Source organism: Phyllostomus hastatus, unplaced genomic scaffold, assembly GCF_019186645.2.
Source record: "Phyllostomus hastatus isolate PE091 unplaced genomic scaffold, TTU_PhHast_1.1 phas_contig_948, whole genome shotgun sequence".
NCBI classification, from domain to species: domain Eukaryota; kingdom Metazoa; phylum Chordata; class Mammalia; order Chiroptera; family Phyllostomidae; genus Phyllostomus; species Phyllostomus hastatus.
In genome coordinates, this window is record NW_025333993.1 from 2,767,948 (window position 1) to 2,794,151 (window position 26,204).

The 26,204-nt window shown below is 58.8% G+C and overlaps 1 protein-coding gene across 6 annotated transcripts in view; it reads right to left on the minus strand.

The window, feature by feature from the left end:
• PDE9A (phosphodiesterase 9A) overlaps nucleotides 1-26,204 on the minus strand; it is a 90,610-nt gene that overhangs the window by 12,819 nt on the left and 51,587 nt on the right. For 4 of the 6 annotated variants that reach the window (XM_045852616.1, XM_045852614.1, XM_045852617.1 and 1 more), the window contains 7 exons: nucleotides 20,423-20,477; nucleotides 19,519-19,589; nucleotides 12,482-12,566; nucleotides 6,088-6,169; nucleotides 4,697-4,771; nucleotides 1,380-1,466; nucleotides 270-374 (listed from right to left, as the gene is read on the minus strand). In XM_045852616.1, coding sequence (XP_045708572.1) covers nucleotides 270-374; nucleotides 1,380-1,466; nucleotides 4,697-4,771; nucleotides 6,088-6,169; nucleotides 12,482-12,566; nucleotides 19,519-19,589; nucleotides 20,423-20,477 — 560 coding nt within the window. Of the gene's footprint in view, nucleotides 1-269; nucleotides 375-1,379; nucleotides 1,467-4,696; nucleotides 4,772-6,087; nucleotides 6,170-12,481; nucleotides 12,567-19,518; nucleotides 19,590-20,422; nucleotides 20,478-20,693; nucleotides 20,713-26,204 lie in introns of those variants that run through there. The other 2 variants (XM_045852618.1, XM_045852619.1) reach the window with 2 other exon arrangements.

The following is a 26,204-nucleotide window of genomic DNA, read 5'->3' on the forward strand; positions in this document are numbered from 1 at the left end:
GTGAGCGATGTGGGTGGGGTGAAGCCCCCCCAGCCCCCCACCTGGTGAGAGAGGACCCACCGCCCACCCTCTGGGGTGGGAGAGGAGGGCCCACGTGCTCCCTGAATCAGAGGAGCCTCGCCTTGGAGGGCGCCGCCACGGGCTGGGTGGCTTCCCTGGGAGGGTGCAGGGGCCGCCGGGGAGCCCCGTGGCTGTCCCCTCCGGACGGGGGGAGGCCCACATCCCTGAGCGGAGTGTCACCCCCCACCAAAGGGCCCCCCAAGACCCACCTGGAGCCCGCAGAGCCAGACCATGCTGTACATCATCTGGGCCACGCAGAAGCAGTGCCGGAAGTTGTGGAACGGGTTCTGCCGGTAGTTGTCCTGCACGCAGAGCTGCAGGGGACGACAGGGCACTGACTGCCCCGCGCCTGCTGCCCGCCCTGCCCCCCGAGGCCCCCTGCTGGCTGTTTCGGACGCTCCCTGCCCCATGCGCGTCTGAACCCGAGGCCAGCAGGGTTCCCGTGGTCACTGAAGGTGGGGGCGAGGTGGCCCCAGAGGGCGGGTATGGCCACAGGCCTGCCCAGGCTTTCAGCTGGGCTCGTGGACTCGGGTGTCCCAGGGGGTGTCACCCTGGGACACGGGGCTGAGGGGCGAGCTGGAAGGATTACTCGAGGGACCCTGGGTCCCTGTCAGCGTGAGACCTTTAACAGGTCTTTGATGTTTGGTTCTCAGTAATGTTTTATTTTCAGAAAGCTCTGCTGCTAAACACACACGCATACATGCACACACACTCCCACAGCACATACTCATACATGCATACCCAGACACACACACCCACACCCACATACGAACACACACACGAACACCCACACGGACCCACGTCAACACACACATGCCCACATGTGCACACTTATACACAATGTCACAGACACATACTCACAAACTCACACCTCTGCACAGGCTTACACTCTCACGCATGCGCACACACATTCACACATGCTCCCACCTACAGGCATTCACAACACACTCACACATGTGTTACGCATACTGGTGCACACACTTACAAATGCACACTGACACACGGACCCACGTGCACTTTCCCCACAAGCACGTACAGACTCAGGCACTTACACACTCATGCACATTTGCACATGAGTGCTTATACGTGCCCTGCTTTGGAGCACGCTGCTGCTCGTGTCCGCCCTGGGTCCTCACCGTTTTCTCGTTCATGGGAGCAGGAGCTCAGGGGCGGAGAGTGCGGTGGGGACGCAGAGACCGGCCGGCTGTCCTGGCAGAACTCTCAAGGACGCCCAGTGCCATCGGGAAGGTGCCCAATGGTCACTCCCGTGTAACTCGATGAAACCGTGCTCAGGAGGGACCGGAGGGGCCGCCACTTACCAGCCACCTCTTGAGCGTGATGGGGTTGATGCCGAAGTCTCTGACCAGGCTGAGGTCGTGGTACATGTGCTCCAGGCAGCTCAGCATCTGCGGGCGCGGGAGGGGCCAGGATGGTCCAGTGCAGGCTGCCCGGCCCCCACGGTCCTGGGAGACGTCCGCAGGGCACGCCGGGCAGCTTCTCCAGGCCCAGTCCCGGGGGTGGGCCCCCCCCCCCACGGGCTCCTGAGAGTGAAGCCTGCCGACTGAGGGGGTTCAGGACCCCCCAGAAGGGATGCGAAGTCGGAAGGGCAGTCAAAGGAACGGTATGCAAGAAGGAGCAACCAGCGACGGGATGAGAGGCGGCACGCCCCGCCCAGAGCGCCGCCCCAGAAGTGCCTTTACTTACTTCCACCCGGGAGACACGGTCTCCGTGGGTCAGCATCCCAGTGCGGGGTTCTGGGACGCGGCTCCACCGAACACGCGCCTGGGGGCGGAGCCTCACAGACAGGAAGGCCCTTCCCCCGCCTGAGCCGGGGCGGGGGGTGAGGGGCTCTGGGGACTGACCTCCTGGACTCGGGGGGCCCGCGGGGCCCGAGGTCACCATTTAACGTGCTACAAGCGGAGTCCAGAAGGTGAGCCCGTTCCGGGTCAAGGTCCCCTCCCAAACCTTCCTTCCCTGACGATCTCCTAAAGAAAGCCCTGCCCGAGCTAAAATAGATTTTGTGTTCCATCCCAGAGAAGATTTATCACCCCTGTCATCGCCTACTGAAACGGCGCTCAGAGCTTTGGAGCTAATTAAGCGAGGGGAAATGGACTGAATTATTTTAAATAAATGAAAGTTTGACAAAGAGAGCCTTGCCTCCTGGGATGCAGAGCCCGGGAGACAGACATCTGAGGAGCAGGGACAATTAAGATGTCACTTGTGGAGGGGGGCAGCGCATGACACCTGCGAGCGCTCCTCCACCAGGGGCCGCCACCTGTGCCCTGCCTCCGTCATACCCGCCCGCCGACCCGGGGCCCGCACAGCCACAGCGGGCCTCAGGGCTGAGGCTGCAGTCGGATGCCCCCCGCCCCCACCCCACCAGCCCGGGCGAGGCCCCAGGCCACCCCGGGAGCTGAGTGAAGTGTCTGCTGTGAGAGCCGCGTCAAGAGTTGGAGATGATCGGCAGACAAGACCGCCTGGTGCCACTTCTGCGGTGGGTCTGGAGCAGGCATGACGTGGTCATGCACCTGTTCCCTGGCTGGTAGCCCGGATGGTGTGGCGGGTCATGGTGGGGCAGCTGGACGACGGGGAGCATGGAGGACCCAAGGGCCGGCCAGGAGGCCCAGCCTGTATGCCCAGTGCTCGGTGGACAGGCAGGCTTGTTCCTGCAGCCTGCCAGGGACCCCAGCCACATGAAGTCACGGCCTCCTGGTCCGTGAAGGGGGGACGCTGGGTGAGGCTGGGCACAGCGTCGGCCCTGCTTGAAGGGAGATTTATAGCCCCTGTCATCGCCACCCCCATTGGGGGCTCCGACCTTCTCGGGGTGCCAGCTGCTTTGTGGGTGGCCAGGTGCAGTTTTGGGGGGGCCCAGTGAGCTGTTGATGTTTTCGGGTGTGGCCCTTTGGTTGTTCATCTTTGCCGCCCATTGTCCAAAATTTGTTGTGTCCCCAGGTTTGTGGAGTCGGGGTCCGGTCTTTGGGCATCTCTGGTGTGTCACCGCAGGCGGCTGCAGACTTTCTGGAACCCCTCACTAGTGCCGTGGAGCTGGCTGGTGGGCGCCCAGGCCGGCAGGCGGCCACGCGGTCTGCCTGTGCAGCCAGCCACCCCACGTGTCAAGGTCAGGGAGGCGACCTGCCCATCACTGATGCGTGAGTCCCTCACCCTCTCAATGTGCGGGCACATCGGTCCCCGCTCTGGTCACGCAGACCTGCGTCAGAGACAGGGATGGCAGCGAGCGCCCACGCACGCAGGTGCTGAGCCCTCGGCGGCCCCGGCTCTGCTCTAGCTCCTGGTGGGCTGAGGTCGAAGCAGCGTCAGGGACGGTGCTTTTTCTAGACGTTGCTAGCAGCGGGGCTTGTCCACCTGCTGGAAGCAGGGGTCTGCACGTGCTCGGCCATCTGCTGTGGCCTCCTGCCCACGGACAGGCCAGCCCGGGTCGCTCGTTCAGGGGGAGCCACTGGGACTGGAGGTCCTCCTCATGCCTCTTCCATTCCTCCGGGCTGCACAGCCTCCCGCGCCCGGTCCCTTTGTCACCGTTATCAGGGACGTGACAGCGTGTCGATCTGGCGGGGGCGGCCGCACACGTGCAACGCCTCCTGCTCCCGCAGAGCCACGCTCCCGTCCTGTGCGCCGCTTGGTGGCCGGGGGTTTTGGGGCACACGAGTCATCCGGCTTGATGTTTGCTGGGGCACAGTCCCTCGGACACAGGCTGGCTCTTCTCAGGGTGGCTTCGGGGGGTGGAGGCGGAGTCTGTGGGTCTCCGGTCGGTGCCGCCGAGGCGTCTCCTCTGCTGGGAGAGCAGGAACGAGTGCGTGAGCAGGGCTCCCTCGGGTGCCCTGGGTGCTGGGCCGGGCCAGGGAGCATTCGGGGTGCAGAGTCTCCTTCTCTGCGATCTGCAGGGGGGCTGCCACCGCCGCTCTCGTCCCGGTGGGCAGCTGGCCGGGGGCAGCCTTTGTGCGTGTCTCTGTGAGTGGACGCCTGGGAGCGTCCACAGAGTTTTGTGGGCTGACGTCTGTGATGGGAGGACTTCCTGTGTTCTCGAGGTTCGGAAAGAGAGGGGCACGACCGATCTGATCCGGTAGCTCGACCAAGCACAGGAAGTCTCCAGGTTTTGTGTTTTCTCAGCAAAGGGAAGCGTTAAAGAAACATCTCCCTGCAGGAGATGCCCCGCTGTCCCAGATCTCGTCCTTGCGCACGTCCGGGGGTCACGGCCGCCTGTGCCAGCACGACTCTCCCGCAGAAGCCCGCTCTTAGGGAGCTGTTTCTCCACAGCGTGGGTGGGGGTCTGTGGGCAGCAGCTGGCCCGCCGAGAGGGTGTTTGTGGGGTCAGCGCATGGCCCCTGGGACTCACGGCGACGACACAATGATGCTCCTTGGCCGGGGGGGGGTGCCGCCGGACCCCAGGGTTTGAGGCCCCTGCACTTGACCGCCTGCCCCTCTGTCCGACACCCCTCTTCCTGAGTTCTGTCTCCAGGGCCCCCCTGAGTCTACCGGTAGTCAGTTTAACTAGAACCTGGAGAGTCAAGTTTAAAAAAACCGAAAAGAACAGAGAGGAGAAAGACGAGGCGGAAGCATGCGCGGACGCCTCCCCCACGTCCCGGAGGTGCTGGTCCCGGGGGACCCCTCACTCACTCACCTCGTTGGGCTCCCAGAGCCACACGTCGAAGGTGGGCTTGCGCAGCGCCTCGATGGTCTCTGGGGACAGCAGGTACTGGAAGGACAGCGGGCGGCGTTAGCCTCAGCACCGAGACAGAGGCCGGTCACCTCTGGGGGGCGGCGGGTGTTCTCTCCTGTCCCCCCCGTCAGGGGCTCTGGGGCACAGACTGGAAGGCTACACTGTGTTAAGAATCCTGGACGGGGCCAGTGCTAGGGCCAGGCATCCCGGCGGTGGCTGCCTGCGTCAGGGCCAGAGCGCCGGGCACGGCGACGCGGGCAGGAGAGGCCGCTCGGGGCCGGCGGAAACGCTCCATCCCCTGACCGCGGTGGACGGGACGCGACCACACGGGCGTGTCCAAACCCACAGCGCTCTGCGTCTGCAGAAGACCAACTCCCTGCACGTGCGTCCCAGCTCAACCTTGACTCGGAAAAAACACGGCAGAGCGAAGCGAAGGGGAGAAACGTACTTGGTATAAATAAATTCAGCTAAGGGCTGGGAAGCTACTTTTCTTTGTTGGAGGGACGCCCGTGAGCCCAGGCAGGCTCTGCAGGTCACCGGAGTCGGGGTCCATCGCCACGGGAAGCGGAAACTATGACTTTAGATGTAAAACCGTCACGGTGTTCCCCCAGGTTTTGGGGATTTGCTATTTTTTTTTTTTTTTTAAGGAACTGCAGGAGAGCACTGAAACCCTTTCGTTTTGACCTAAGCTGGGCCTCTTGAGCCCCTGGGGCTGAACGTGAGATTTGGGTCACGTTTTCCCACAGGAAATACACCAGAGTCCGCCTGAAACCCTCAGACACCCTGCAGGGCCCGGGCCCCGGCCCCTGCGAACAAGCAGGGGTGCGAACACTCGCTCTGGAGGGTGTTGAATTTCAGTTTGGCCGGCTGTTCACTCATCAGCGAAGGCACTGTTCGGGTGGGTGGCCTTTGGAGCTTGGCTGAAGACCCTCCTCCCCAGTGCCCAGGGGCTGCTGCTTTAACAGGGGCCGAGATCTCTCGTAACAGAGACATCTTTTGTGACAGAAAAGCAGAACTTCTCATAACAATGGTGTACTGTTCAGGGACAGGAAACCCAAGAAAGCAGATTTTTAAAGATTTACTTAAAAACCTAGCTCTTACATCCTGGTCTGGGGCCGCTTTTGCTAAACAAATGTCAGGGAGAAAAATGTTCGGCCTGAGAGTAACAGGCGCATCAGCCCCACAGCCTGGGGTCAGGGCAGGAGCGGTCTTCACAAACAGGCGGACCTCAGGGACCTGCTGGGGCCAGATAGCCGGGGTGGCCGGGACGGGCGGGGCGGGGGGGGTGGGGACCTGTGCCCTGGGGCTGTGGACAAGGCCGCTGTCTCCTCCCAGGCAGAGCTGCACCTTACCTTGGGGTAAGCGGGGACATCCCGCCGAGGCGTCAACTTCTTGCTGTTGTCCAAAAAACTGTACTTGCAGGGGCAGCTGGTCCTTGGGGGGGAAAGCAAAGATCAGTCCGTTGCTCTGGTCTCGGCGTTCCCGTGGGCGGTGGGGACCTCCTCAGAGCAAACACGAGCGACCCAAACCCCAAACCAGACCACGAGCAGAACCCACACACCCTCCCGGTCTCATCTGTTGTGGGACAGTAGTCATGAAGCCAGTGGTGTCTCACTGTCAACCCCCCAGGGGCCCCACTGGGCCTCCACAGGTGACGCTGGGGGCTGGGGGCACGCCACCCGCATTGCAGACCAGCTCCCGAAACCATTAGCAAAGCACTCCGCCGTAAGAACTTCAAACAACATGGAAGTAGATAAAGTAAAATAAAAAAAAATCTAAGTCCCCACTTCACCCACTTCTTTCCTCTTAAATCTCACACCCTGAAAATGCCTCCTGCTGCTGGGTGTCCTTCCAGATTCTCCCAGGCACGGGCATGCAGGGACAGCCCTTGTGCTTTTAAATGAAGATGGAATTGTACAAGCTTACTCTCTGGCAAGTAGCTTTTTAATTTAATTATTTAAAAGTTAAAAAAAAAATCGATTCCAGAGAGAAGTGGGGGAGGAGAGAGAGAAAAAGAGAGAAACACTGATCATTGCCTCCAGCGCATGCCCCTGGGAGGGCACTGAACCTGCACCCCAGGCATGTGCCCTGACCAGGAACTGAACCCGCGACCTTCTGGTGCACGGGTCGTCATTCCCACCAACCGAGCCACCACAGTGGCCAGGCTGCCACCTAGTTCTACTCACTTAACCCACCACACACTCGGTGGGTGTTGACCTCCCAGAGATCAACTCCTTTAAGAGCAAGCCCTCCTCTGGTGCCCCAGGGTATGGCCGCACTGCAGCTATCACCCCAGCCCCCGGACAGACCTCCGGGGTGGGCCCGATTCTTCCCGCTGCACACACCCTGACAGCTGGATCTGCTCTCTGGCTCTGTTGTCTCCATCGCCCAAGGTCAGCGTCAGCCAATAAGAATGGAACAAAGGAGCCAGGTGTGCTCCGGATGGAGCGCCACCGTCTGGCACTGGGAACGGTGTGCCAGCCTGTGGGGTCACCCCCCGGGCGACGGGGGGGGCTGCTCCAGGAGATCTGGCCACTCACTCTGTGGCCTCCTCCCCACCCGGGGACCTTAACGTCCTCAGACATGAACATGCTCGCTATCCTCCCGCCGCTGGGGAGCACGAGGGGGTAGGGGTGTCTGCGCCCCCTCGTTGAGATTCCCAGGCCGGTGGGCAGGGGCCAGCCGGTGTGCAGCAGCAACTTGTGTGGTTCGTGAATAAAGTTCCACATTCGGGGAGAGCCACCGAAGACCGTGGAGGGGGAACCCCGGAGAAATCCACACCCTTTAAGCCGTGTGTCCGCTCAGGGGAGTTCATCTTAAGAATCAGACACGAGCAACAGCTCCGAGCACAGAGGGGCTCATCGCCCAGTCGTCTGTTGTTACGAAACAGTGTTTCGGACGGCAGAGCCACCGTACTCGCCCGGGGGGCGAGTACGCAGGAGCCCCTTGGTGGTGGGGTGGGGGGCAGCGGGGCTGCACTGCGCCTTCTGGACGGACGTGGGAGCTGGGTGTGGGTGACCAGGTGACCTACTTAGCGCTCACAGCGCTGCAAGCGACAAAAGACGACGACATAATATTCCTTACTTGTCCTTCAAAACCAGATGCCTACACACCAACGCTCATCCGGGAAGTCGGTGCCCAGGCTGTAACTGGGGACACGGCGGCTGCCGTCCGTCCTTGTGGTGACTCTCGCCCCTCACCGGGCTGGCCTGGTGGGTGCCCGGGGAGGCCGCACCTCCCCTTTTTGAGCAAACAGCCTTCAGCATCACTTCGGGGCACGGGCCACTCCCACTCCTCCCCTCATCCCCGTGGTGCTCACAAAAACCACCAGCGTTGCTCAGGACAGCCCCCGCCCCCGGGGGGAGAGGCTTTAACGAGAGCCACAGAATGAACCGAGAAAAGGTGCCAAGCGAACGATTTGCACTGTCACCCCGTGAAGGAGAACCCCCCCACTTCGCACATTTCTGAGGGTGAGGGACTCGGTCTGTGCACCGACCAGACGGCACCATCGTCACCTCCTCTCTGCTCTTGGCGCCTTCCTAGGAACCCCAGTCCTCGCGTGCCTTTCCCCGCAGGGCTGCGGGCGCTTCCCCGGCAAGACACTGAGACCGCTGGAATCCAGCCGCCTCCTCGGAAACCCCAGCCTTGGGAGCGCCGGCTGGGTGCCTGGCAACTGGTGCCAGGGTCTCCCCACCTCCCCGGGCGACCCTGCCTGCTCCCTCTGCGCCCTGTTGCCATGGGAACCAGCATCCTCCAGCTGACAGAGCAGTTGACACGGTGCCTTTCCTTTTCATTCTGTTTGGGGCATATTTTTGCTTCATTTCCTGGGCTCTCAGCCTCCGCCCCCCCTGAGGCTCAGTCCAGCGGTCAAGGCCATTTGTTTGGGATAAAGTGGAGATGATAGACTCCTACAGCCCTCAGATGCCACCCATGTTTCTGCAGCCCTTGCCTGCCTGGGGTCACCCAGCAAGCTCCACTCTGTGCCCTAAATCTGAGCAGGCAGCTGGACCTCTTTCCTCGTGGGGGAGAAAAATGAGAAACCCCAAGGCGAGTGTCCTGGGGGAGTGCAGCCTATTCTGGGGGTGTCTGTGAGCCTGCCCACCTCCTGACACCGCTAGCCACTGCCTGCTGCTCCCCGAGAGGAAAGGGGTCTGGCGCGCGCAGACCCTGGCCCCGAGGCCCTGTCAGGGGGGCCCTGTGTGGGTGGCTGTGGGTCAGCACTTCAGGCTCGTGAGCCATTGGTGGCTGGGGACAGGGTGGGGCTCGCCCGGCCAGGGGCCTTTTTCTCTCTGTCCTCCCGGAGAGGCAGGCTTGGGTCGGCAGCCCGGGACAGAGCCGCTCAGAGGTGCAGTTTCTGCGCCCAGCAGTGCAGGGGGGGTCGCATTTAACAGGCCGGGTCCCAGGACGCCGCAGCGCTCCACGGCACCCCTGCACGACGGGAATGGGACCCGCCGTCAGCAGACACAGAGCGTACGCAGACCGCAGGTCGTGCTGCTCCTGGGTTTGTTTCCCCCTGAGAAGGGGAGGGCTGTCCCCCTCCGGCCCAGAGCGGGCTGCTGGGCTCCCGGGCCAGGGCCCGGCGCGGGTGATGCTGCTCCGGACCCAGCCTGAGCCCAGGAGCCCGGCCCCCTTGGTTCTAAACGTGTCAGCGATGGTTGAGACGGCTCCCACCCCCAGCTGGCTCTGTTGCTGATCGAAGAGTCACACTGACGCGTCTCCCGTCTGTCACCTGAGTGGGACGCTGCGGAAACTGTCTGCTGAGAATGTTGCCTTCGGGAGCCGTTAGGACGCTGGGAGTCTTTTCTTTGGATCAGGGAGCTGTGAGCTCCAGAATGTGCTCTCGGGGGGCGGGGGGGGGTGCAGAAGGGCCCCGCATTACCACGGTGAGCACCCCCGCACCTGCCGCCCCTCGGCTCAGCCCCACCTGCCCCGGGGCGTGCCCTGCAGCTGACGGACAGACGTCCTGTCTCCAGGGCCCAGGTCGGCTTCCTCCCAGGTGCTCTGAGATCAGGTGCGCCCGCCCCCCGGTGTGTTGCGGGCTGAGTTGTACCTCACGTAAGACACACGTTCAAGTCTTAGCCCCAGATCTGGGGGTGTTACTTCATTAGGAAATGGGGGTGTTACAGGTGGGCTAACTAGTTACACCTGGAGTCGGGTGGGCTCTCACTCAGTGACTTGGTGTCCTCCTCAAGAGGGAGCATGTGGACGCAGACCCGCACACAGGAGAGGCGGCCACGTGCAGTCGGCCTCGGAGACGGGAGCGATGTCACTTCGACACAGGGAGCCCCAAGGACTGCTGGTGCCCGGGGCCGGGAGAGGCCGGGGACAGAGCCTGCCAGGGGGAGCGCAGCCTCACCGACACCTCGATGGGAGACTCCCGGCCCCCAGAACGGTGACACGATACATTCCTGTTGCTTTAAGCCCGAGTTTGTGGCATTTGTTACAGCAGCCGCAGGAAATGAACACAACTGGCATGACATCTTGGTTTTCCCTTGCGATTGGACCTGTGGGACCAGCGCACACCAGAAAGCCCCCCGGGAGCAGCCCCCCGCCACCCCTTCCCTCCTGGCTTCTACAGAGAGGGAGGGGGAGGGAGGAGCAGGGGCACCCGAGACACGCAGGGGCCAGACCAGCGGGGCTGGGGCTCCGGACTTGCCCTGGCTGCTCCGAGGGGGTGGCATTTAGTCATTTGAGAAGGGACCAGAGGCTGACGAACGCCAAGCGTTACATGGGCTCTGGGGTGAGACCTGTGGGTGGGTGGGTGAGGCGCTGCTCCCAGAGGTGGGAAGGAACCCAAGGGGACACGGTCCCAGCCTGAGACACGCCCTTGTTGGGGGGGGGTGTCCTTCAGCAGCTGCACGGACACGGGGCTGACGCGCCAACAGGACAGGCTCCTGGAGCCCTCAGTGTCAGGCTGGACACCAGGACTCGAGTTTGGACCCTCTCCTCCCTGACGCCGAGGACGACTGGGAAAGCCACTGGTGCTGCACCCGCATCCCCTTCCGAGGCCGCCTGCCCCGCCTGGGCCTGGACAGGTGGGCAGCCGTGCCAGGTGGCCCCTCCCCGTGGGCACCACATCAGGTCACAGCCCTCTGGCCACGGTGGACGTGGTGCTCAGCCACGACGGCCAGTCTGAGGCCTGTTGGGAGGGGCCGGGGCAAAGCGTGGCCGACAGGCCTGGCTAACTGGGCAACGGACTGGCCACAGGACGGAGGTCTGGCATGTGGCAGGTGGGGCACCGGGGCAGCAAGGGGGAAGCTGAACCATGTAAGTCAGGAGCCAAGGGTGACGCCATGACAAGGGTCACATAGGGTCTGAGTGTCCTTCCAGCTGCCAAACCAGGTTCCAGCCCCGGTGCTGCCCTGAACAACTAAGTCCACAGCTCTTACGAGGTCACAAGAAGGGCCGTCTCCTCTCCCCTAAAGAGCTCTTGCTACAGGACGGCGAGGATGCACTATTCACACCGTTTTCTGTGGTCGCAAACTCCTCTGCCCCAAATCAAACGGAGTGAGACCCCCTGAAATCCAAGCTGCGAAGAAAGTGTGTCATGAACGTGACCTGGTCCCTGTAGGACACAGGCCAACAGGGCTCTGAGCCCGTCAGGTCGCCCCCGAGCCCACCCGAGGAGGGCCAGCCCCGCCAGACTCTCATGGGACCGGGCTGCGACCATCAGGGACCCTTCACCGCCTGCCCCCGGAAGACCCTTCAGCGCAGCCTCACCGCCTCCCTAAGCAGGCTGCACTCCACACCGTGAACCAGGGAGAGGTCGCCCACCTGTGGGGTGACTCTGTGGGACAGCCGGGTGCATCTGCAGGGCTGCACTGGGGTTCGCCGGTCCCCCTTCAACCCTGTGCAGGCCCGGCGGTAGCCTCTGCCGCACCTGGTGGCGTGGAGCTCCGGGGATGCGGGGCCACGTCATGACCACGCGGTCCCCTGGGTGGGAACTCCAGGCAGGGCGAGAGTCCAGCAGAGCAGGCTGGTCCCTGAGAGCAGAGCCCTCCGGCCAGCCGCACGCAGGGGGTGCCCCGTGCGCTGGCTACGCTGCCGTCACCTTTGCCGTGAGTGGGCACCTCTGCCCTAAACGTGATATCTGTGATTATGGTTCCGGTCAAGGGTCCTACCGTGCAAAAATCCCACTTTGGAAGGGGCTGTGATGAAGGCTGGGGTCTTTTTTTTTTTTTTTTTTCAGGAATTTTGGCTCCCTGGGGGCATGTGTGATGGTGTGACGGACCCCCTTCTTGTTTGGCAGGACGAGTGACTTCTGTGTCCAGGACAGCTGGAGGCCTCTCTCCTCCCCTGACCTGCTGCTCCGTGCTAGGGGGACTTCCAGCCCGCCTGGGAGGGGGACTTCTGGGGCACCGGGACACTTGTCCGCTGTAAGCCGAGAGCCTTTTCTTTTGACTGTTCCCTGTCTTTGAAAGTGGAGTCAACTTCTTTCACTGTGGGGGAGTTAATCCGCACTCTTTGATCTGGAGGATTATTCCCCTTGATGCATAGTCAGCATCCCAGCCTCAGGCTGCAAACTCGCTTTTGTGATAAGAAAGCTCTGTCATTGAAAAGCAAATCCCCAGAAGAGCAGGGCCGCCTCCAGACTGCGCTCCCCCCCCCACCCCGCCCACCCCCAAGAGCTCCAGCTGTGCTTTTGGGAAAACCAAGACCCGAGCCCCACCCCCACCCCACCCCCACATCCAGGCGGAGCGCCGCCCTCCCCCACCCTTCAGCTGGCTCTCGCAGCGCAGACCTTACCTGTTGCTTCTGGCTGCCAGTTCCTCCCTCATCTTTTTAATGTCACTCTTGCATTTCTCAATCTCCACCACTTTCAGTCCTTCCACTGGCGACCAAGAGAGACAAGGGGTTACCATGGATACACAGGGAGGCTCTTGTGAGGCTGGTAAGTGGGGGCCACCTGCCCATGTCCCTGGCAGGAAAGCTGACTCAGTGCAGGGGCTCCCACTCCTGCCGGGGCCGCTGATGCCCAGGCCCCTCCCCCCATTCAGCTCCAACATCCTGGGCCTGTTCCGTGGCCAGGCATGGGCTCTGGCCCTCATCTGTGGGTTTCTGTGGGACGGAGGTCCCTTCTCCCTGCACCTTGACTTTTCCTGTACCCACTTCTAGCTTTCTTTCTTCATACCCCTGAGCTGAGGGCAAGGGACAGAGAAGTCTCTAATCAAAAAGAAAGGAAAAGTTGCGGCGGGGGTGGGGGGTGGGGCAGAGTGTGGCCCCAGGGCACTACAATGCAAGGAAGGCTCCACCAGCAACTTCCCAGCAATGGCCACGACAAACGTTTCGTTGAGACGGGAGCAGTTGGGGGTGAGGGGGGAGGGCGTGGGTGGTTAACCCCTGCAAGGGTGGGAAATTGCCAGGTCACGTTAAGGGCGCACAGAACGTGGGCAGGAGGGCATCCCTGGAGCCCCAGGGCAGAGCCCTGGCCGGAAAAGCCAGGTTCTCATCAAAGAAGGAGCTGCAGCTTAGGTCTCCAAGCCCAAGTTCAACTTCCAGACCTTCACTCCGCCCCAGAAATGCTGCCCCGAGGCAGGCGGCTTTGGAAAGGCTTTTAGATTAGAGTGGTTCACAAGAAATAGAAAAGATTGGCTTTGTTACTTTGTAATCACACCTCAATTTTTATGCAAAAAGACGCGGCCCACGATGCCACTCCGTTCCCCTTTTCATCAAGCGTGGATCTGAATACGGCTAAAAATAAAACGCTGAGATTTCTAAGGAAAACAAAGCAACGGAGAGACTTAGAGACTTTGGCAGTTCCTCCTGCCCCCCAGGAAGTGCTGCTCTGGCCCCAGAGCGCATGCCGGGGAAGCTCTCCAGGGACCGCGCCGGGGAAGCCGGCTGGAAACACAACCTCCCCTCCCCGGGCAGGTTTTCTCCACGTTTCCAGGGTCGGGGCGCAGTGGGGGGGCAAGGCTACGTGAAAACACCGCTTCTTTCTGCCCAAAGGGACCGGAATCCAGAGGACCTGACGTCCAAATCTGGTCCTGGTGACGTCCTTCTGTGCCACGCCTGGGCCACTGTCCCTCCGGTACCAGGACACAGGACCAAAGCCTGGGCCTTCCATGCAAGTGGTTCAAACCAGCGGGGTGGCGGTCTCGGTGGCCGACGCCAGGTGCACTGCCGCCGCTGGGGCAACGACGCTGGGTGTGTTTCTGCTCGCTCTGAGCTCTGAGCACACGCCCTTCCTCTCGCAGCGCTCTGCCGCACTCTGTCCCGTGTCGCAGACCCCGCCGGGAAGTCCGGGAAAGCCACGGGTCCTCTTCCCAGAACAGACGCGTCGGCACACAGCCGTCACGGTCGGCGCTCGGGCAGGGGGATGCTGTGGGTGGCCTCCCAGGGGCTCCCAGACCTCGGTCCACGCTGCAGGGCGATCGCCCCGCAGAGGGAGAGCCACCGTGGAGCTGTGTCTGCGGGTCTGCCGGGGACACACGGACGTCGGCCGATGGCAGCCGATTCCACACGGGTGGCCAGACGGGCCTCAGCCTCACCGCCACAGCGAGGGCAGAAAATCCCGAAGAGAGGGCACATCTGGAGGAGAGACCCGGCGTGTGGCGAGGACTCGGATCCGAGAGGCGGGACAGACACGGGGGAGAGATGGAGTCGCAGCGTAGGGCCCACGGGAGAGCTGACCCCCCCCCCGGTGGGGGAGGTCCACGGTTACATTTATTATGTCTCCGACATCATTTTATACGAAATGACGTGTGATAGTTGTAGGAAACAGGAAATACAGAGCGTCTCGAAGAGTATTTGAACATTTATCTGTGATCTTATTGGGACAAAAAGCAACCTGTCTAACATTGCATATATTGGCATGCATCCTTCCAAACATCCCCCCCTCCCCATGCATTCTAACTGTCTGTCTTAATGTGAAAAAAAACAAAATTGGGATCACGCTGTGTGTTCTGCTTTCTCGCTTGCTTTTCCCCATTATCCGTACGTCAGGGGTCGCCTAGCTCCCGGGGTCTGTGGGTGCGTGATGTTTGACCGTCCTGATACTGCAGTGGACGCAGCTCGGACTCCCTGGCCAGTGACTGGGGGCGGTGTTACAACGCAGCCCCCTGGGCCACACAGTATCATCTCCCTAACCGTGAATCCCAGAGATTCATCATCAGGGCAATTACCTTTATGAAGGGCCTGGTTGCCAAGGAAATGGATGGTGAGTAACAAGATGGCGCAGGTCCTGCATTAATCAACCGAAGAGCACAACAACCAGCCGTGGAACTGAAGAGCGGCACGTGGGGCGGTGGGCCCAGACGGCGACCCAGCGCACTGTAGGCCGGGCACCAGCAGACGCGGCTCCTGCCTCCCAGCCCCTTTCGCAGACATGGGGCTGCTCTGGGGAGGCTGCACAGCCCACCGCCTGGACCCACGGCAGCCCCGCCCACTCCGTCCAGGGAGGGAGGAAGCCCAGCCAGGGAGCTGGGCCTCCCCCACAGAGCCCTGCACGGACTCCACTGGATGTCAGTGTCACACATGTGGCCCTATCTGTCCATCTTGAACCTTAAACAGAGGTGGGCACAGCCCAGAAACCCAAATGACAGCAGAGGCCCCCCAGCCCCATGCAGCACAGGAGGCTGAGGTTTATTCTCCCTGGCTGGGTCCTGGCCGGGCAGACTGACTCGCAGGAGCACCCCTGGACGCCAGGCTGTCCTCCCTTGGACTTTAGAGGTGGTTCCTCGGACAAGCCACAGGCCGCAGAGAGAGGGGACCTCTAAGGATGATTTTCTAAGAAAGACTCTGGCTTTGGGGACAGGGACTCCGGCTTCGGGGACAGGGCCTCACGCGTGGGCAGGAGCAGCAGAACAGGTGCAGGGGCACCTCTTCTGCACCGGCCTGCCCGGGCTCGCTGGGCTCGGGGAAGAGGCCTTGGGGGCGGCCAGGCCCTCCCTCAGCTGCAGAGCTAGTTGGAGCTGTTTAAGGCCACGGGAACCGTGTTTCAACACTTCCTCCAGGGACTTGGGTGAGAATTCGCATGCAGCACATTTCCCGAGTGACAGGAGGACAGCGAGGCTGGGTTTCAGCGTCGAGTCTCCTGAACTGTTTGCATGGCCCACGGGGCCAGCGCTCCCCGTGGTCAGGCTCCGGTCCAGGCCCGGGCACAGAGCAGCCCTGAGCCCACCCGCAGGGGCCCCGGCGCAGTGGCCAGTGTCCAGCAAGCGAGGAAGGAAGGAAGGAAGGAAGTGGGGCCCCCATGATGCTTCATCTCCAACCAGGAAACAGGTGCGGACTGGAGTGTCCCCTGTTTACAAAAGATCTCTGAACTAAGCAGGACCCCAGACTCCTTGAAGGTGACAACCATCTTACAGGGAAAGGAAAAGAAGCTTTTAACGTGAACGAAGGAAGTGGAAACATTTACATTGGATTCAGAAGAAGCATGTGTTTGAGAAGGTGGGAAAGAAGCAGGAAATTCCATTGAAAACAAGCCAAACCATGTCAGGTTCCCCGCAGGTGGCCGGCACCGGCTGGATGCCTTCCCCACCCCGAGACGCAGAAAAGAGCTCGTGAACGCCAGAGTGCACACGCGTGTGCCCACGGCCATGGTGTATGGACGTGTATGTGTCTGTGTGTGTTCCCACAGGTGGGCAGCCGGGGGGGGGGGAAGCAGGGGCTACCTGGAGCAGAGGCTCCAGAGCGGGGTCCTGGGGGGCCTGCTGTCAAGCCCACCGTTCCTAGACCGCTCCCGCCCCCTCCCTGCCCCCGGGAGAGGCCAGCTCCCTCCCCGGCATTCCTGCACCCTGCACCCTGCACCCTGGTGCTGGAAATGCGCGCGGCTGGCCAAAACAGCAGCGATTTCTACCCATGCGGCGAGCCTGGGCGTGGAGGAGACGGGGCGAGGCCTCTTCAGGTATTCATGCTAATTTGCTGGATTTCTGCGGTTTACCCAAAGGCCCTGCGGGCAGATGCCCTCCCGCCGACGGACGAGGCAGTTCTGAATTCTGGGGCTCCGACGGGCCGGGCGAGAAGATCCTATGGGCCGCGCCCTTTAAGGGTCCTCAGTTCGCATGGTGCTTGAAGGCAAAATAAAAATTCTTCTTGGCCCGATCATCGTCCCCGCGGCCAGACGTTGGAAGCCGCCCAGGTGGAGGTCAACACAGTTTCTCTCTAGGGGTTTTGAAAACTCCTTCCTGGCCTCTTCCGCTGGCCTGTTTGCAAGTGACGGTGGGCTCTGGGGCCGGCTTCCGTGTGGGGAGTGGGAGCTGAGACGGGCAGAGGGCGGGAGAGGGAGGGGAGGAGGCAGAGCAGGGGACACCTTCCCGCTGCCCCCGGACATCTGCACGCCCGACGGTGACCTTCCCCTCTGTAAATGGAGACGGGAACTCGGCAGCAAACGTGTTTCATTGTCTGTGTTCCTTGGCTGAACCCCTTCCCGTGTCTGGAGGTTCCCACTCGGCGGGGCTTGGTGGGAAGCCGAGCGCGCCTCCCACTGCAGAAGGCGGAAACGCCAGATGCTCACCGCGGGGGTCTGAGCTGTGCTCCCCGCCCAAAGACGTGCTCACACCCCCAGTCCCAGAGCTGTGCACGGGACTTCATCTAGAAAACAGTTCTTGGCAGATTTCTCGCGATGAGATCATCTCGGACTAGGGTGGGTTCTAAATCCAAAGCCAGGTGCCCTTAAAAGAGATCGGCGGAGGGGACTTGAGACACAGAAACGCAGGGGACAGAGGCCCCGCGAAGACAGTTTGGAGTGGTCTGGCCATGAGCCCAGGGTGGCTGGTAGCTACCCGCAGCTAGAAGCGGCCTAGAACAGACTCTCCCTCAGACTCCAGAGGGAACTGACCCTGAAGATGCCTCGATCTTGGACTCCCAGCCTCCAGAGCTGTGGGGGAATTCACTTCTGTGGTTTCAAGCCTCCCAGTCTGTGGCACTTGGTCATGACGGCCTCGGGACACTCACGCACTTTTTACGGCCTCTCCTGCACCTAGGGTGTGGACACACGGTCCCCCACTGTCCAGACTTGGAATCTGGAGCCAGGCCACGCGGGGAGAAGCAGCCCGATGTCTGTGGCAGTGGGCGCGGGAGCCGAGGCTCGCTGAGAACAGAGCGCGGGGTGCTGCCGCGGGCACCACACGGGCGGGGCTCAGACACAGCCGCTCAGTGTCCTCACGGAGTCCTCGAAGCTGGAGTTTGGGGCGTCTTTCCTGTGGCATAGCGGGGCCCTGTTCCTGAGCCCTCCTGGTCGCCATGGCAGCTCCCCAAAATCCTTGGGGGGAAAGGCCCTTTTCTGTTTAACGCAGCCACAACCGTGGTCTCTGGCTGCTGCTGCATGCCCAGCTGCAGGCAGCCTGCCTCCTAGCCGGCGTTCTCAGGCCTCCTTGGTGGTGGGGGGGACCCCGGCCGGAAGTGGAGGATGCCGACCTGTCCCAGAAGGGCAGGCAGCAGGCAGAGAGAGCCGCTGGTCCCACGTTTATTCACTTTTCTCATGTGCTGAGTGAACTTGAGCACAGCGCTGATCTCTCTGTGGCTTCTCCATCATCCACGGGGGGAACAGGAAACTGTTTTGAAGTTGGCACGGCGAAGAGGACTTTAAAAAATGTCAACGCCCTTTGAAAAGTAGGGCTGTGTGAATCACGTTTCAAGTGACCTAGGTGAATTGCTCTTTGCATGACCCTAAAAACCCAAGCAATTCACGTACGATAATGAAAGGCGACCTTAGCAAAGTCCTCAGGATGTGAATCAGCAGGCTAGAGTCTGGTGCCGCCACAGCCCCGGCGGCCTTGAGTCCGCATTCTGTTTAGTCATCCTCCAAGGTCACAGACGCGGGGCTCTGAACCGCCACCCTTTGCCCTGACATTGACGAAGCGCCGCCCCCTACCCGCCCCGCCCCCACCACTTTGGGAGCGGGATGGGGATCCACGAGGCACACAGGATTCCAGCACAGCTCCTGACCTGTGGACGAGGACATAAAGGACGCGTGATGTGAAGCTGTTTCCCCCCCAAGATTTTTAGCTTCTGGTCACGGAATCAAGACTTGAGTCGACTCTTCGCTTTCCAGCAGGTTGTCCGCTGTCCCTCGGGTGGGCAGGGGAGCGGGAGGTGGTGACAGCAGACCTATCCCCCCAGAACTGCAGGTTGCGCAGGTCGGTGCGCCCTCATTCATGGGAAAGGAGACACACGGGGGTTCAGCGGGAGCTCCGGTCCTGAGGGGCCTAGACCGCGGCCTTCCTGCTCTCCTTCCGCCCGGGGGGAGTGCTTTCTTTTACATCATTTTGTTGTTGTTCGGTTACAGCTGTCTGTGTTTCCTCCAACACCCTCCAACCAACCGCACCTCCCTCCCCTGCTCCCACCCTCCCCGTTGGCTTTGTCCTTGCGTCCTTTACAGTGGTTCCTGAAACCCCTCCTCCCCACGGTCCCCTCTCCCCTCCCCTCCCCTCTGGCTATTGTCAGATCATTCTTATTTTCAGTAACTCTGGTCCTATTTAGTTTGCTTTTTTCTCTTGTTGATTACGTTCCAGTTCAAGGTGAGAGCATATGGTATTTGTCTTTCACCGCCTGGCGTATTTCACTTAGCATAATGCTCTCCAGTTCCAACCACGCTGTCGCAGAGGGTATAAATGAGGAGTGTTTTCTGCCCAAGCCCTTACTGTAACATGTTCCCGTGTACTCGCTACTTTTCAAAAACTGGGATCAGCCTCGGGTCTAGCCTGTCTGTCAACATTCATTTCTAGGCGCTTCACAAAGAAAAGACCTCACACTCCCCTCGCCTCTCGCCACCGGCTGAGGAGGTCAATTTACATAGAAGTTCGAAGACACGGAAGCAAAAGGAAAGGAGCTCCACTCACGTTCCACACGCTTCTCTAGCACTGCCAAGTGGTTTGCAACTTCTGCTTTGAGTTCGTTGATTTTAAATGCTCTAGGAATAAAAAAAAGAAGACAAGACGTACGTCATAACAAGACCCTCGAAGTGGAAAGGGGCTCGGCCAACAGCGGTGCAGTTAGTGCTGCGGAGGAGGCAGGCAGGTGGGCAGGTGAGGCGCGGGCGCTTTTAAGGAAACTTGCGCGGTCTGGAGGTGGGAGGGAGGAAAGAGAGATACCCTCAGACTATTTGGAGGGTGCATGTCCCCCAAGGTACATGGCAGTACCCTGCCGTTGGGGAAGGGCGGTGTCCTTCCCCAACTGGACAGTGAGGGGGTGCTCTGCTCTCAGCTGGGACAGCCCTGCCCTTGGGCACAGACCATGTCAGGGGACCTGGTGAGCCCTCTCCGGGGTATTCAGTTAAACAAATCTTAGGCTTTAAGAAAGCACCACCCATAGGCCTTCTCCCTGTGTGAATTCCCCTGGGGCAGGCCTGGGAAATGGCAAGTACTGACCCCAGCAGTGGGGGGTGACCCAGGATGAAAGGGACCCACGTCTGCACAGCATCTCCGTGAGAAAGCCAGTTTCAAAAATGGTGGCGATGCCTGTGGACTGAACTCTGAGTCTCCGAAGAGCCAGGAGAGACAATTCTCGGCAGTACGAGCTCTCAATCCCAAAGCGCCCACCTCACTCGGCCTGTGATAGGAGGCAAGTGTTTCCTGGCCCCCACCGAAGTGGCTAGTTACAGAGGTCACGGGAGGACTGAGTTAGGAAGGCAGCTCCTGCAGGTAGGTGTCTGCCGGCTGAGAGGGCCTCGGGGGAGAGGCCGCCGCTGTGACAAAAAGAACAAGCATCCACCTCCGGAGGTTATGTTATTTGAAGAGTCTGTACCTTGAGAATTGCTCTGCGACCTGGGTCAGCACGCTCTGGATTAACTCTTCTTTTTCTACAGACCAAAAGAGAAAGACAGATGGAAGAAGGACAGGGTCCGAGGAATAGCGCAGCCCAAGTCCGCGTGCTGTGGGCCCGTGGCGCCGACGGCTCGGGGAGGAGCGGCCTGCCTCACCTGCACCGAGGCCCTGACCCCCTGGCAGCACCTGGCCCTCTCCACCCACCTCCACATGCTCTTTCTTTCCCTCCTGGACCGTCCCAGGCTGCCCACCTGTCTTTCAATGGCCTCTCAGCAGAGCGGCCACGGCTGTCAGCACCAGCTATAAAACGTAGGCAGGTCAGGGCTCTAAATGGAGGATGTTTTCCTGCAGTGACCTGGTGCATTTTATGAGGGCAATTGCTATGACAGAGTTCAAGGCATATTTGAAGTGCAAGACGGGGGGTTCTCACGGCGGTCCAGGGAGCGGAAGCAGGTGAAAGTCGGCCCCTTTGTTGCCTGGCACGCAAAAACCGGGCTGGGTGACTGGTTTTACGAGGGTGAGTTCCCAGGCTGAATATACCCTGCCTGGCTTCCTGTTTCCTGCCTGGCCCAAAGCCAGATACCTCGCAGGGAGGAGTGGATGCTCGAAGACCTGTCTTCTCCAGCAGGTCTACGCTCTCGGGAAGGCGGCGATCGCTTCCTGGCCCCAGCTGGCCGCCAGTTCGGGCCCCAGCGCACTGAGAGCCTCCCCGAGGCTGGGTCCCGCTTCCGTGGGGTCTGTGCTGACTCTCTGCCGAACCCTTCACCGAAACCGAAAGAAACCTGCCCAAACACACACAGAAAACCCCAGTACTCCAACTGGGCAACAGGACTTGAGAGCTACACACGTTCCCTGACTTGGTGTCCCCATTCCCAGGAAATAACCACACACGTGCACAGGGATGCCTGTCAGTGGTATTTCACGAGACGAAAACTAACACCCTCACACCCTTCAAATGGCACCAAATCCACGATGGCGCACCTGTGCTGCGCAATCACGTGCTGCTCTCAGAAATAATATCTCGGAAAATGGTCATGTCTATTGTTAAAGCAAAAACAGAAAAAAGACTGTAAACCAGTGCAATCCCATTTTTGGAAACATTGGGAGGATATACTCCAAAATAATAACGGTAGTTATTTTTTGGCTGTAAGATTATATGCACATTTTATTTTCTTCTTTTTGCTTCTCTGTATCCTACACATTTGTACAGTGTGGCTCAGTAGGTTGAGCGCTGGCCAACGAACTGAAAGATCGCTGGTTCGATTCCTGGTCAGGGCACATGCCTGGGTTGTGGGCCAGGCCCCCCCCAGTCAGGGGCATGGGAAAGGCAACTGATTGATGTTTCTCCCCCACATTGATGTTTCTCTTCCTCTGTCTCTCCCTCTCTTTCCCTCTCTCTAAAAAAATAAATGAAATCTTTAAAAAATAAACATATGTTAATTTCACTTAAAAACTTAGGAAATTAACCCATCTACATGAACCTCCTGAGAACTCATCCCGAACGGAAGGTTCCCAAGGCTCCCTCTGAGTGAAGTATTCCATGACTCGGGCGAGCAGAAGGAAAACATCCTTGGGTTACATCCCTCGCCACGATCAGAGTAAAACTGTCAGGGACACTTGCACGGAGCCGGGTGCTGAGCTGCCGCTGACCCAAGGCCCTGGGCTTCTGGGGGGCCCACACCCGCTGGGGAGAGAAAGACGTGACCGCACTGGTGAGAACCAGCAGGGAGAGGCTCCACCTGCCTCCCTGGTGAATCAGCCGGACTTCAGATCGCTTGTGCGGAAATCTCTGGCACAAGTAACATAGCCTTAACCTCCAAGAGTCAATGACCTCGAGGTCGTGAGATAAATTTAGAAGGCCGTGAAACAACTGGCATTTATAGACTACTCCACCTAACAATAGTGAAACAGGCGTTTTCTTCCAGGTGTCTACCAGGCATGTGCCAACACAGATCACGTCCTAGACCGTGAAGAACTGAAACCATGTAGAGCATGTTCTCTGACCACGAGAGAATCAAACTAGAAACTGGTAACAGACGCACAGCAGGAAAACCGCCACACACTGGGAAACTAAACAGCACACATCTGAGTAATCCACGGGTCGAAGAGGAAGCCCTCCTCTGGGAAAATGTAAAAAGGCACCAAACCAAAGGAAGATGAAAACACAACACGTCGAAATTCAGCCGTGAGACACAGACGGCGCCATGCCGAGAGGGTCGTTCACAGCACCAAACGCTTCCATGAAGAGAGAACGGTCCCCACCCAATAATCTAAGAACCCACCCAGAAAAAGAAGAGCAAAATAAACCCACAGCAGCTGCAGACGGGAGGAAGGAAATAAGAAAGAGCAGAAATCAATGAAATGGAAACCAGAGAAACAATCTAGAAAACCCATGAAAGGAAGAGCTGATTACATAAAACATCAATAAACTGGCGAACTTCTAGGAAGGCTGACGGAGAACCTCGGAGAGAGGACGCAGACTGCCACCACTGGAATGAAACAGGGAGCACCACCACAGACCCTGCAGATGGCGAGGGCAAAGGGAACGCTCCGAACAATGTCACGCACGGAACTCGGACATCTCTGATGACCGTGGGCTGACGCCTAGGAAAGCACAAACCACCCCGCTCTTCCATTATGAAACGGGCAAGCTGACGAGCCTGTAACTACTCAGGAAGTTACATTTCACATTTAAAAACTCCCCCAAAGATATTTCCAGGGGCGGGACGCTTCGTTAGAGAATTCCACCAACCATTTGAAGAAGGATTAACACAAATCTAAACAATTTCTTCCAGAAAAAAGAACACGAGTGGAAAACACTTCCTGATTCATTTTACAAAGCTAGTATTCATTTGATTCCCAATCCAGATAAAGACAATCAAAAAAAAGGATAACTACAGACCAACATCCCTCATGAAAACCAAGGTAAAAGTCCTTAAAAATATTAGCAAACGGAATTCAGCAATAGATAAAAATAAGTATGTATTTAAGTGGGGTTTAAATGAGATCAAGTGGGGTTTGTTTCAGGGATGCAAGGCTGGTTCAAGATTCCCAAATCAATCAATCAATGTAATCTACCATATTTACAGGCTAAAGAAGAAAAAACTCAAACGATCATATCAATTAATTCATAAGACGTGCTTGACGAAATTCAACGCCTGGCCATGACGAAACCCTCAAAAAACAGGGAAAGAGGGGAACTTCTTCAAGTCGACCAAGAACCGACAAAAGGCCACCAGCGAACGTCGTCCTGGCCGGTGAAGGACGGAACGCCCTCGCCTGAGACTGCGGCCACGCGGGCTCCGCTCTCCCGTTCTCGCTCCGCACAGTGCCGGCCTGCCAGCCGGCGGGCGCAGCAGGCGACAAGAGGAAGTGGAAGGCGTGGGAGCTGACGGGAAGAAATAAAACTCCCTTTCTGCTGATGACCTAATTGTCTACATAGAAAATTCCCAGGGCTCTACAAAAAAACCAAAACAAAGCAAAACCCTCTCAGGACTAATAAGTGAGTTCAGCAGTTCACAGGATATAAAATAAACATACGTAATCGGATAAACATACGTATTTACACATATGAGCAATGGTCATAGAGACACTGAAACGAAACCACAGTACCATTTGCAAACTCTTAAAAACTTAGGTGTGCCCTGGCTGGTGTGGCTCAGTGGATTGAGCGCTGGCCTGCAAATCGAAAGGCCGCTGGTTCGATTCCCAGTCAGGGCATGTGCCTGGGTTGCAGGCCAGGTCCCCCAGTGGGGGCGTGTGAGAGGCAACTGATTGCCGAATCTTTCACATATCCATGTTTCTCTCCCTCTCTTTCTCCCTTCCCCTCTCTCTAAAAATAAATAAATAAAATCTTAAAAAAAAACACCTTGGGTGCAATCAGGACAAAGCCTATGCAGAAGGGGCATGCTGAAAACCACAAAACACCCAGGAAAGAAGTTAGAGAATACACGAATCAGTGCAGAGACCTAGCTGGAGGCTTCCACGGGGCAAAGGAGTCAGTGCTCCCCAAGTGATAGACGGGTTTAACACAAGTCCTATCAAAACCCCAGCAGATCTTCTTTGTAGAAGCAGACAAGGTTTTCTAACATTTATATGGAACTAAAAGGGAACTAGAATAGCTAAAACAGTTTTGGCAAAGAAGGTAAAACGGGGGGCGTTGCCGATCTAATTTGAGAACCTATCCCACAGCTGCAACCACCAAGACTTCGTGATGCTGGAGACGTTCTGAGGGGCGGACGCAGAGGCCCGGGAACCCGGGATCATGCCCGCGCACACACAGGCACAGCCGATCTCTGGCCAGCGCGCAGACGCATTCGATGGAGGGCGGGGTCTTTTCAACAGGCGGTGCCGAAGCAGCTGGACATTCACAGGCAGGAAAATGAGCCCGACCTAAACCTCCCAGTTTACATAATAACTAATGCAAAGTGGACCACAGATGTAAAATATAAAACTATAACCCAGGGGTGTCAAATGCATTGTTGCCGGGGGCCTCATCAGCCTCGTGGGTGCCTTCAAAGGGCCGAATGTAATTTTAGGACTGCATAAATGGAACTACCCCTTAACAGTTAAGTGAGAGCTCAGCACTGCTGCTGGGTAGAAACAAGGTGCCGGGCGGATAAAACAAGGTGGAGGGCTGGATTTGGACTGAGGGCCCTGTGTTTGCCCCCTGAGCTGTAACACTTTTAGAAAAATAGGAGAAAATCTTCAGGATCTTGGGCTAGGCAGGGAATGCTTACTGGACACCCAAACCCCAAACCATAAAAAGAAAAATCGATAAACCGGACATCTTTACCCTGAAAACTTTTGTTCTGAGAAAGATCGTGTTCAGAGGTTGAAGAAACAAGCTTCAGTCATGGAGAAAACATTGGCAAACCACACAGCTGACAAAGACTTGGATGCCGATTTTGGAAGACTGCCCAAACTCACCAGTAAAAGCCAACCTGAAACTGGGCAAGAGACACGAGGAGACGTCTGACCGCAGAGCACACGCAGACCGAAAGGAAGGAGGACGGGAGAAGACGCGAGGGTCTTTCACCATCAGGACGTGCACCCTAAAACCACGGAGCGACTCACCGCACACTGACCGAAAGGCGGACCCAGAAAGGAGTGACCACCCCAAATGCTGGTGGAGGTGTGGAGAAACGGCCACACACACGGCGGGTGGGCATGTAAAATGACGCAGCCCCTCGGGGCGACGGTTTGGCAGCTTCTTAAAAATTCTAAAGGTGCAACTACCGTATGACCTAGCAACTGCACCCTGCAGCAGAGAAGTGGAAACTCACATTCACACAAAGACCTGGACGTGAGGTTCCGAACACCTTTACTGGTCCCGGCCCCAAAGCGGGGACAACCCAGACGCCCTTCGGGGGGGGGTGGCCAGATAAACGAGCTGTAGTGGGTGCACCTGGGAACACAACTCGGGGCCAGGCAGCACAGGCTCGTCCGTACCCACCACAACCTGGACGAACTTCCAGAGCACGACGCTGAGCGACGAAAGCCGATCACCAAGTCACCTATGGAACGACGGTATTTAAAGAACACCCTTGAAATGACAGGATTGTGGACACTTGAGAACAACTCTGGGGTTTCTGGGTGAGGGAGCTGGAGGGGAAGGGTCGTGGGTGTATCAGGGCAGAGTGAGGGGATGGCAAGTTCTGCGTCTGGCCCGTATCGGCAGGCACAGTCCGACGGTGACGCCGAGCTGCAGCCTGCACGGGTGTGGCCATCGTGGGAAAACGGGCAAAGGCGCCACGGGCTCT